Source organism: Peromyscus californicus, unplaced genomic scaffold (assembly GCF_007827085.1).
Source record: "Peromyscus californicus insignis strain IS unplaced genomic scaffold, ASM782708v3 Scaffold_6__1_contigs__length_162567912, whole genome shotgun sequence".
NCBI classification, from domain to species: Eukaryota; Metazoa; Chordata; class Mammalia; order Rodentia; family Cricetidae; genus Peromyscus; species Peromyscus californicus.
The window spans coordinates 58,540,636-58,553,266 of record NW_026294584.1 but is presented as its reverse complement, the minus strand read 5'-3'; the positions used below and the strand labels follow the sequence as shown (position 1 = coordinate 58,553,266).

Below are 12,631 nucleotides of genomic sequence, written 5' to 3'. Positions count from 1 at the left end.
ACATAGACTGAATATTTTTTTAGCAAAGAAGCATGAAGGAGGCACTGTGGTTAGAGGCTTCTTGCCATTCAACTTGAAGCATCATGGGAGGTTTTAAATGAGGATGGCAGAGAGGAGGAGACCACATCTACATTAGGAAAACACAGACTTTTTCAAGACACCATTGTTGATTTCTGCTTATCTCCAGGTAGCCAGACTGTGTCACTTCCCTGATCCTGCTCTTGATAAAGCCACATGTCCTGAACTGAGCTGAAGGTAGGGTGGAGGCTCAGGATCAAAACCACAGCCCCAAACCCAGACTTCACTGTTATTTACTAAACAGATTCATCTTGCCATGCCCAGCATGCTCGCCATCTACTTAAGATCAACTATTTTAACACAAGATTCTTCCGGTCAGTGTGTCCACAGAACACAGTAAATCCTCATGGATCTACAGGTCAGAAGAGAACTGGGTACTGAAGCAACTTTTCTAGTTTCCATTGCTGCCCAGTGTCACCCACAGTTGGACAGTTCTGATTCCTACCTGTCTGCTCGCCCAGTTTGAGATGCTGTATAGTTCCTTAGCGCTTCCCCCTGGCCAGAGAGAATGAGTGAACTGACTTTACCCCAAGTATGTTTTTGTATATGCTTGCTCTTATGTTACTCAAGGAGTTGGAAAGAAAATGGGTAAGCATAGGAGCTAGTTAAACAGTTAAAGAGGTTTACTATCAGGAACCAGTGGTTCAAAATCACTATAGGGTGGATAAAAGGTGTTAATACAAGAAAGAGCAAAAACTATCTGTTAAAGATAGTTTACATTGTTAGAGATTATTTAGCAAGCAAAGATGTGAGCAAAGTCTTGTTCCTTGAAACTAGATTATCACAGAGACTCAAATGCCAGAGGTTCACATTGTCTAGGAAGAAATCGTACCTAGTCCTTACCTCCCTGTTCCTTTCTTGTACTGACTGCCCAAGTGTCACCAGAAGTTTTAGGGACAGAGCCTGGCTCATGCTAGCTCTCATAAGCAATGTTGGAACATAAGCCTTGAACAGGCTAATGAAAGAAACAAATTAACCAAAAAGCTGTTTAAAAAAGAAAAAAAGATTTGTTCAGTGTGGACACACAAAGTCCAGAGACTGCTTCCCTCCAATGCCATCTTTGGGGACCTGGTATGAGATCTGAGTTTCAATAGAGGACAAGAGGTATTTATAACTCATGAGTTTTAGTCAGAGGGTACCCCTGCCTATCACTGACCCATTACTGTCAGGGCTACAGCCTCTTCCCCGAAGAACTGACAGGTTGTCAGAATGGTAGAATGTCTTTCCAGGAGACAAAGTTCACCCTTAGGCCAGCATATGGACTCTAGTCTTTTCCTTTGCCTAGCATGATGCTCTTGGGGAAATTTCAATTTCATTATCCTAGGAGCCAAAGGGGTACACTAATGTCTCTTGAGAATATCTCCATTCCTACAATGATGGTTAAAATGAGATGCAGAGATATCAGAGACCTGCTATAGTTAATGAGATACTAGGTCACCAAGGTTTGCTATGTAATGTGAAGGTACATACCTGCTACACATATCTGTTATATGTAGATGCACAACTGTAATCTTTAGGTTTCTATGTAGACATCCAAAATGTGTGTTCCTTGGCAGCCAACACTGGAGTTCTGACTTTTCTCTTCACTCCCCTCGGTGAACTTTCTTCATTGGTGGAAATGGGAATTCTTTCTTCCTGGTTATGCTTACAAAGGACCTGCACATGCTCTTCTTTCTCTCATATTCTACATGTACTCCATTACATGTATTCCATCACAAACCCTTCTGACTCTACCTGGTAGTATATTCAGAAATGAGCACACCTCGCTATGCCTTGTGCCAGGCATCAGTATCTTGAAAATGGTCCTCCAGTTGTGATCCTGCCACCCACATTTTCTCCTCTCATTGCCAAATTCATTTTATAGCACAAATTATTAAGTGTCTCATTGTTTGATTCAGCACCCTGAAATGGCCCCTTAACTCCCTCAGAATAGAAAATAAATCTTTACAGTGAATCATTACCCTCCAGGAATTGGCTTTTGAATATTTACTTGCTTAGACTGGGTCTTGCTCTATAGCCAAAGCTGGCCTGGAATTCAGGCTTCCCCTTTCATATTTCCTGAGTTTTGGGTTTACTGGCAAGCAGGACCACCCTAGAAGGGGTGGTTTCTAGGAGTACTCTGGTCTTTTTTCTTGCTAACTTTCCCACCCTTCCAAACTTGTTACCCTGGCTTATCACAACAGGTATCCTCCTTGACCTAGCTCTCATCTGCATCAGATGCTCTTTCCTCAAAATAGTAAACTACTAACTTTTTCAGGTCTTGAAATAATTGTTTCGTTTTTTTCAAAAGAATAATCTTAGCTTTTGGAATTATAATTACAATCTCCCCCTTTCATTTCCTCTTTCCAAGCCCTCCCGTGCTCTGCTATGCCTGCTTACTTTACATTTCATGGCCACCTTTACTTACTCTGTGTGTGTGTGTGTGTGTCTGTGAGTGTGTGTGTGTGTGTGTGTGTGTGTGTGTGTGTGTGTGTGTGTGTGAGTGCGTGTGTGTGTGTGAGTGCATGTGTGTGTGTGCGTGTGTGTGTGTGTGTGTGTGTATCTGTGTGTCTGTGTATTCCTAAATACATAAACACAACCTTCTCAGTCTGTATAATGTTACTTTATGTAACTGTTTTCAGGGCTGATCATTTGGCATTGGATAAGCAATGGCCTGCTCTTGATGCTTTCCTTTCCATGAGGTTCACTCTGAGAGGTGTTTGTGAACACCCAAATACCTGGATCTAACACACCTGTGTTCCTAGTTTTGTTTTATTCGCTTCTTTTCCCTCAACACAGAATATTCTAACTGTAGTATTTACTTTTAGCTTACACTTGTACCTTGCTGTCTTCCCTTGTTCTCATCCCCTAGAATGTGAGTTTCAAATATTTTGGATTTTCATCTTCTTTGTTGATTTATTTTAGTACAGAGAACAGGACTGGACATTCCATATGGTCAGAAAATATGCATTAAGTGTCTGGGCTTATATTCTGGCCAAATTGATCTTTCCATGATTCAATGCTCTATTTAGAAAACATAGACCAAGCCACATGCAAATGTACACATGTAGAGAGAAACTTCAGTGAAATTTCCAGAACACTCAATCATCTTCCCCATCTCTTTCCTTGACTTCGCATCACATCACTGTAGCTGCTAATACACTCAGAGTTTATAAACCTATCAAGACTATGCAGCTCTTCTACTTACTTACTCTGTGTTCTCATTTTTACCCCCCTCCCCCTTAAAAATAACACTGTTAAGTCTGATTGGAATTTGGAATGAGAAGCATGAGTCAGGATGTACTTCCTTTGGGAGAATTTGGGCAAATGGAAGATAAACTGTGGAGCTTCTGTTAGCAAGCAAATGTTACAGAGATACATTTGCCCATTGCAGTTGCAGAAGTAGAGGCTAAGCCTCTCCATGCTCTCATCTAGAAAGTCACAGATCCTGGGTCACTTTGTCAGCATCTCTTCAATGAATGAAATGAACATGGCCTATATAACACATAAAATACATATGGGGCTGTAGCTAGAGTTTTCCTGCCTGGCCCAAAGTCAGGACAAATCTCTGTCACCCGCCAGTCCCACAGCTGCTCAGACCCAACCAAGTAAACACAGAGACTTATATTGTTTACAAACTGTATGGCCGTGGCAGGCTTCTTGCTAACGTTCTTATATCTTAAATTAGTCCATTTCAATAAATCTATACCTTGCCACGTGGCTCATGGCTTACTGGCGTCTTCACATGCTGCTTGTCATGGCGGCGGCTGGCAGTGTCTCCCTCACTCGGCTTCCTGTTCTCTCAATTCTCCTCTCTGTTAGTCCTGCCTATACTTCCTGCCTGGCCACTGGCCAATCAGTGTTTTACTTATTGACCAATCAGAGCATTTGACATACAGACCATCCCACAGCATGGGGCATTATAGCTTAGGATTTTTAACTGGGGACATTTTAAGTCAATAACGGAGTTGACCTCATCAATTGGCATTGGATGTGCACACATTTTTGCCCTTAAAAAAATGCTAGGGGACATAAAATGGTTTTCATGCTGTGAAGTGGATTAGGTTAACTTAGGTAGAAGACCCACTATAAATGTGAGCAGTGCTGTTTCATGGCCTGGGCTCCCAGACTAAATCCAGCAGAGGAAAGAAGCTGAGCACCAGCATTCTCCTCTGTATTTTCTGACTGCAGATGCAACATGACCACAGCCCTTCTGCTGTCAGACTTCCCCTTGACCGTGGACTGTACTTCCTAAAATGTAAACTAAAACAATTACTTCCTTTCTTACATTGATTTCAACAGGTATTTTATTATAGCAACAAGCACAGTAATACAGTTGTCACTGCAAATGCTAATTTTGACAGTTGCAGAGAACATGCAGCATGGACAGTGAGACTGGCTCATTCTAGCACAAAGCTACCGACTGTGGAGATGCATGTTCTCTACTCCGAACCTTCCCCACACTCTCTCCTCACCATGATCATGACCATGTGTACTCTTCATTTACTCAAATCTCATTCACTCTTTGGGTGACAACAACACCCTTCCACCTCCAAACTTGCATAAAAAGTTCAACACCATCTATCCTTCCTCTGGAAGAAACACTTTAAATAGGACATCTTGGAATATGATGTTTGAAAATGAAAGAGCAATACTGCCCATGTATAAAGCTGAGTGAGGTCAGTGGACAATTCCACAGAAGTTACTATCTCATAAAAGCTACTGATACAGAAAGACCACCAGGTACTAACACTTTAATATTCATGTAATTAGAATAAATGAAATGTGACTTTGTAGAAAACATATAGATACCATCTAATGCCAGAAAAAGTCTCTGAATTATTCATCTTTGAGTTTCTCTGATTATCACTACTATGCACTTCTGGCAGAAATAGTGGCTAATATACTATAAATGTCTTTCAAATTAGGGGTATATTCTGCCAAAATTGTTTGCTGTTCTATTTATATATAAACTGTGTAGGCTGGTTGTAGCAACATTCTTCCAGATGTGATATAAATGAACAGGATGTTCTTCTTTCTCCTGTTGTAAACATATTCAGACTTTAAAAAGTTATATTCTAGCCAGGCAGTGGTGGCTTACACCTTTAATCCTAGCACTCTGGAGGCAGAGGCAGGTGGATCTCTGAGTTCAAGGCCAGCCTAATCATAGAGCAAGTTCTAGGACAGCAGGGGCTATACAGAGAAACCCTCTGTCAAACAAACAAACAAAAAGTTATATTCTATAGCCACCATGCACCATAGCCACTCTGAACTGTAAGGTACCATTTGCATGAGTGCCAACTTTTAAAGGTGATCTAGAAATGAATTCCCTTCATAATAGAACTTTTTTTGTAGGATACATTAGCTGCCTGAGGATCTCCACAAAACAACTTAGAGACTTAGAAGTCTGCATGTGGGGATGTCAAACTGAGGCACAAACACATTTTCTTTTGTTAATTTATTTGTATATTTTTGTGGCTGCATGCATATGCATGTATGTCAGAAGAGGGCATCAGACTCCCTGGAGCTGGAGTTACAGGCATTGTGAGTTGCCTGACATGTGTACTGAGAACTGAACTCAGGTCCTCTGTGAGAGCAGCAAGAACTCCTAACTGCTGAGCCATCTCTCCTAGCCTGTCTTATTTCAAATTCTAAAAGTGATTTTCATGAACTTTCATCTTACAAAATATAAAGTGAATGGAATTAATGTTCAGAGCATGATAGCTCCATCTCACAAAATCAGAAACTGACTGAGAAAGCTAACTCTACACACTAAGTGAGTACCAACTTGTAGTTACACATAGTTTTCAAAGACAAAATATCTCAAAAATGAAATGTCTTAAGCTGTAACGAAAAACAAACTTTAGAATTAGAGTATTTAGGATTTAGGAAATTGTATGCAATACTATATTTCACAGAAGCATTTTGCCTTTCTAGTCTGTGTGAATTCACACTCAAAAGGAAGGCGTGAGAGTACGAGGGGGATTTGCTGGGAAGAGCTTCAGTGGATTGGAAGTGGGAAAAGAGAGGGGTGGGGGAGAAAAGAACTAAAAGTTATATCAATGTACGAAACTGTCAAACATAGAAAGAGGTTAATAAACATTAATTTCTAGTATTTCTGTCTGTGGGTTTGGCAAGCAGAATTATTCCAAGTAGCCTGTGTCAGTTAACCCTCATTTGCCATTCATCTCCTGTGATTACATCTAGCACAAAATGGTCTTCAGAAGGGACAGCATCCTGAGGCTGAGAAGGGATGCAACTCTTCTGCTTGAGAGCATAGAAGGAAAGATCACATGGCGAACTGAGGGGTTCCGCCGTTTTCCAGCTGCTGCTTGCGGTCCTAGCAGCACAGTGCTCACATTGCCTGAACAAAGTTAGGCAAATGGGATGCTACAGATTTTTCCACCTCTGTCTCATATATGTATATGTACATGCCCTATTCATACTCTATATACAGACATACACACATATATAGTCCACACATATGCACATGTATACAGATATATACACACACGTACATACACATATATACATGCACCAAGCAGACTATACACACATACCTATATACGCATACAAACATACTCCATACATACACATATATGTATACATATATAAATGTTGTCTTTGCTGGCATCACAAATACTCTAGATAAAGTAGGCATCCCAAACAGCAACCTTTCATAGGCCCAGTCTTTGCATTTGTGTTTATCTTTTCCTTTTGTGTCTTTCCTTGCCAAGCAACAGAAATATGAACCGAGATGTCTGGAGCACTTAAAGTAGGATGGACAAATGGCTTACCTGTCTATGATGGCACACATGTCAATGGTGACATTTGCAAAGCTTCCGGGCTTCCTCTGTGCCACTTCGTATAAATTTACAAGCTGGTCATCTACCTGAATGAGCTGCATGCATCCTTGGAATGATGGCTGCAGGGCAGAGTGGCTGGCATTGTTCACGTGGTTCAAAAATCCTGTGAAACAGAAGGAACAAGAAGATCACAATGGACATCCAGCATGGTTTATTAATAGCCTCCCAAGCATTTGACTGGACACAGCCACCTGATTAATAACAGCGTTTCTTTGATTCTTGCTGACATAGTACAGGGGTGACACCTCTTGAGAATATGATATTTCTTTAGGCAGGAGTCAGGCTTGGTGGTGGCTTGAATGAAAATTGCCCCCATGGCTTATATATTTAAATGCTCCTTTTCACATGGGTGGAACTATTTGTGAAGGATTACGAGAGTGGCCTTGTTGGAGTAGGTATGACTCTGGGAGTTCGTCAATCCAAATTTGCCTACTCAGCAAATTTAAACTGTACTCATTAGTCTTCAATTATTTACCAATTCATTCTTTCCAATACTGTGTGGTTGGCAATAGACCACCAATACATTAAAAAAAAATAGTGAGAACCAACATATGCCATTAAATGAATAAAAGTGAACATTTAGAAAAAACAGAATTTGGTCATTTAAAGTGATTCTTTAAAATGCTCTATTTTGGTTGATTATAGAAATAGTTGACTACAATAAAAAACACTTTTCTCATTTCCTTAGAAGGTATCAATATGTAAATTCTGAAAACTGTCATTTGATTTTCCTTTAAGGTTTCATCTTAGAGGTGTACATTACTTTCCACCAATATAGCACTAGAAAAAGGATTATGCTTAATTCTTAACTTAAAACAATGTGCTCTGTTCCAATACTGTTGTGTGTGTGTGTGTGTGTGTGTGTGTGTGTGTGTGTGTGTGTGTATGTATGCCTGTGTATGTATACATGCATGTGTTTATAAGCTATGTATTTTCATGGGCATTGAGTTAGTTCCTTTACAAAAATGCTGACTTTTGGATAAGTTGGCTACTTAGAATAGTTGTATGCATACAATGGGATTTCTACTTGTCTAATCATGGTAAAATTGAGTAGGTTTTAATGGCTAAACTTAGCAGACAGAAAACACGCAGCTGTAACTTTTGTGGCAGCTCTTAGCAAGGCTATCATTGGGTTCAGCTTTTGTGAATACTTAGGAGTCTAAACATTCACATTAACTTGGAAAAATTTGGAAATGAGTAACTCTCTTTATGAGAGGGAGAACGTCTGTGAAGCAGAGCAGCTGCATAAATGCTTATCGCTTCCAACTGGGTGTGATTACATTCCCAAAACAAGACTTCAGCATCCACTCACAACAATGTTCTGTTTGGTCTTGATACTTTTGGAGTCTAAAATTGTCAAGTCTTTTCATGCTCTTACATGAGATGAATTCTAGGAGAAGATAATTATAGGAATAATCACTACATAGCCATTGAAAATAGTCCTTTTTCTTGTATTATCCTTAAAGCTTTTAAAGAGGGATCCTATTTTCTCTTGTGTACAAGCATCCACACTCTTCTGTATCATCCGTGGCCCCTGAGCTTGACTTATTTCTATAGACAACAGGAAACTGTGAAGGTGGTAAAAGTGACTTCCAAGGCCCATTTCTAGCCTGATATGCACAATTGATCATATTGGTCAGCAGGCAGTGCTGTGGAGAGGCCTAGGAGAGATAGTAATAGACTTCCATGACTGCAATTGTGGTGTGTGGCTTGGGGTAGGGTGGGATGAAGATTGGAATAGCAATGAATAATTAACCTCTTGCTGGAAACAAACTACAATAATGCCCCCAAAGGAAAGGGCAAGTTAGCTTAATGAGCCTTCAGGGAATTATTGGTCAGAAACCTAATGTCTCTTGGGGAGGCAGTCAGTAACAACATAAAGGAAAGGACTAGAATTGGCCCTGGAATGAAAGCACCTGGGATCCTTACTGTGTTGTAGAGTGAATGAAGTTTATCAACATTGTGGTTGTCTTAGTTAGGGTTATCATTGCTGTGATCAAACACCATGACCAATGCAACTTGGGGACGAAAGGGTTATATGTCTTACACTTCCAAACTACAGTTTATCAGTGAAGGAAATCAGGACAAAAAATAAAACAGGGCAAGATCCTGGAGACAGAAACTGTTGCAGATGCCATGGATGAGTGCTGCTTACTGGTTTGCTCAGCCTGCTTTCTTATAGAACCCTGGACCACCAGCCCAGGAATGGCACTGCCCACAATGGGCTGGGCCCTCCCCCATCAATCATTAATAAAGAAAATGCCCTACAGGCTTGCATACAGCGCCATCTAATGGAAGCATTTTTCTTAATTGAGGTTCTCTCCTGAAAAAAAAAAAATGCTGGGATCCTCCCCTACAACTGGACTACACTTTCACCAATAGCTTCTCCTAGGCTCTCTTCAAGGACTCCAGTCCTGCCAAGCTCTAGCTGCTCTTCATGATCCCTTCATGCTTTCAAAACTAGCACCACCTGGGTGACCCTTAAACTACCAGGCTTGGCTGCCAGTGTGAGGTATAAACTCGGCTGCTCTGGAACACAGCTTCTATATGCTGACTCTAAGGAACCACTGCACAGAAGGCTTCAGCTCACTGATGCGGGTCTCTTCTCAATCCATCATTAATTTCTCAGTTCCACCTAACCAGCATCAACTGTCCCAATAAAGCAAAGGTTTTACTTTAGTGGTTCTGGTCTCTTGTTAATCACAGCTGATTTCTTCAGCCCCAGCTGATCAACCACAGATTCTTTGCACAAAAGGCCTGGTAGAGTCTTTGCTTCCCTCTGAAACTTCATAAGCCAGGCCTCCATTGTCCACACTACTCTCAACATTCTTATCTTTTAAGCTCTTACATAATAGCTCAATGAGTTCTCAACAACTAGTGACTTTTCTGGGCTCAAATTCCAAAGTCCTTCGACAGTCCTCCCCCAAATAACATGGTCAGGTCTGTCACAGCAATACCCCATTATCCTGGTACTGAGTTGTCTTAGTTAGGGTTAGTACTGCTTGATGAAACATCACAACCAAAGCAACTTGGGGAGGAAAGGGTTTGTTTGACTTACACTTCCAAATTACTGTTCATCAGTGAAGGAAGTCAGGACAGGAACTCAAATGGAGCAGGAACATGGAGGCAGGAGCTAACACAGAGGCTGTGAAGGAGTGCTGCTTGCTCAGCTGGCTTTCTTGTAGAATCCAGGACTACCAGTCCATGATGGCACTGCCCACAATGGGTTGGGCTTTCCCCGCACCAATCAATGCCCTACAGTTTTGCCTACATGCTGTGGGATGTTCTGTATGGCAAATGTGTTTCTGATTAGTCAATAAATAAAACACTGATTGGCCATTGGCTAGGCAGGAAGTGTAGGCGGGACAAGGAGAAGAATAAAGCTGGGAAGTGGAAGGCTGAGTCAGAGAGACACTGCCAGCCACCAGGATGACAAACAGCATGTGAAGATGCCAGTAAGCCACGAGCCACGTGGAAGGTATAGATTTATAGAAATGGATTAATTTAAGCTGTAAGAACAGTTAGCAAGAAACCTGCCACAGCCATACAGTTGTAAGCAATATAAGTCTCTGTGTTTACTTGGTTGAGTCTGAGCGGCTGTGGGACTGGCAGGTGATAGAGATTTGTCCTGACTGTGGGCCAGGCAGGAAAACTCTAGCTACACTACAGCCCTGTCTAATGGAGGCATTTTCTTAATTGAGGTTCCCTCCTTTAGGTGTCTTTAGTGTCTATCAAGTTGACATAAAACTATCCAATACACTATATATGATAACACAAAAATAAGAAGATATACTTAATCCACTGTAAAATCTGGTCAAGGGTGTTTCCAGTACAGTACCAAAAGTGTTATCAGCTAATCCAATTCAATTTGCCTGTCAAATTGATTGGTTTGAGAAACACATTGCTGTGTCTGGGAGGCCTTTTCCTGAGAGAGGAAGACCTACTGAGTATGGACAGCACCCTCCCACAGGCTGGGGAGGAAGCAGATAAAAGGGAAAGCCAAGTGGGCTTTAGCAGGATTCTAAGTGAGCTGATAGGTTACCATGGACAGACACCTGTGGAGTTAAATATGACTCTCTTTCTTCAAGTTGTTTGGCTCAGATATCTTATCCTAGTGATGAAAAACAAACAAAAGCTAAAACAAACTCTTAGCTGTAAAGAAGCCAGGAAGTGATGGACCTTAAATTGAAATCTGTCTTAATTCCACTTTACTCAGTGAACAATACAAGAAGAAATTACTTCCAATGACCAAATACCAGGACATGTCATCTAGTGATGACTAGGAAATCTTTGCCAACACCTCAGATAGATGTGCTAGAAAAAGATTCATGGGAGAAAAGACCCATTCAGCAGCTTATTCATTTACCCAGACAAGATCCCAAACAAGAGCACTTCTAGGATCTTAAGGGTATTTTGCTCAGTAGGTCAGGAGCTCAGAAGTGACTATCTTCATGAGACTACATACGTGCTTTCTATTAAATTACTGTTTTTAAACACTTATTTATTTTTATGTCTTTGCCTTCGAAAAATATATTTTCAGTGTGTGTGTGTGTGTGTGTGTGTGTGTGTGTGTGTGTGTGTGTGTGATAACCACACTATGTTGTGTATATTGAGGCCAGAGAAATAATGTGAAGTCAGTTCTTTCTTACTACTATGTGGTCCTGGAGATCAAACTCAGACTGTCAAGCTTAGTAGGGTCATTTACTCACTGAACCATCTTGTTGGCCATTTGAATTTAGAAACAGGGCCTTGAACTCGTATTCCTACCTCCACCCCTGAACTCTGTAGTATAGTATTCTACTTCAATGGACAAACCTGAATAGCATTGCCAGGAATCACACTGTTCTTTGTTTGTTTGTTTGTTTTTTGGTTTTTCGAGACAGGGTTTCTCTGTGTAGCTTTGCGCCTTTCCTGGAACTCACTTGGTAGCCCAGGCTGGCCTTGAACTCACAGAGATCCGCCGGCCTCTGCCCCCTGAGTGCTGGGATTAAAGGCGTGCGCCACCACCGCCCGGCTGTTTGTTTGTTTTTTAAGGACATTGCCATTAGCAGTAATGCCATCAGCTTTGACCAGCCTGTACTAAAATAGACAGAGAGCGCAAATGTAAAGAAACTTTTAGACCTTGGTCAATGTGCAGAAAAATTGAAACTGGAAACATGGACTACCTATTGAGAAGAGAAGTGGGGAGAGGAAGAGGAGGAAGAGGAGAAGGAAATGACTGGGGGGGGGGGGAGCAGAACAAGAAACGGAGATCACAGAGTTGCAAAAAAATCAGTGAGTCTGAATCCTAAGATGGAATTCCCATCAAGTGCCTCACCGGCATCTTGAAACAATATAGACTAGTGATTTGGGTCTGACTTGACATTGCCAAGGCTCTGAAGCTTACACACAGATAGTCTAACAAAATACAAATTCAGAAACAGTTATCAGAAGAGATGTGGACTTAGTACATGAATATTCATAAAGGGAGGCTAAACCCTTAACTCTATCTTCAAGACAGCTATCAATCATCACATTATAATTATTTTAACTCCAGAATACTCTTCTCCCACATTGAACTAGTGCCTACCTGTGTACAACCAATAGAACACTGCCAAATATTTACATATGGTTTATGGTTATGAACTGTATGTGAATATTCTTAAGCTCTACCCTCAGTTACCTGGGAAAGCACCCTACCCCCTTGTACTATAACTGGCTAGTACTTT

General features: G+C 41.1%; 1 protein-coding gene across 1 annotated transcript in view; it reads right to left on the bottom strand.

Annotated features, from left to right (window-relative positions):
• Positions 1–12,631, bottom strand: part of Cntnap2 (contactin associated protein 2) — a 1,578,963-nt gene that overhangs the window by 467,226 nt on the left and 1,099,106 nt on the right. The window contains exon 10 of the mRNA XM_052721500.1: positions 6,855–7,026. Coding sequence (XP_052577460.1) covers positions 6,855–7,026 — 172 coding nt within the window. The remainder of the gene's footprint in view (positions 1–6,854; positions 7,027–12,631) is intronic.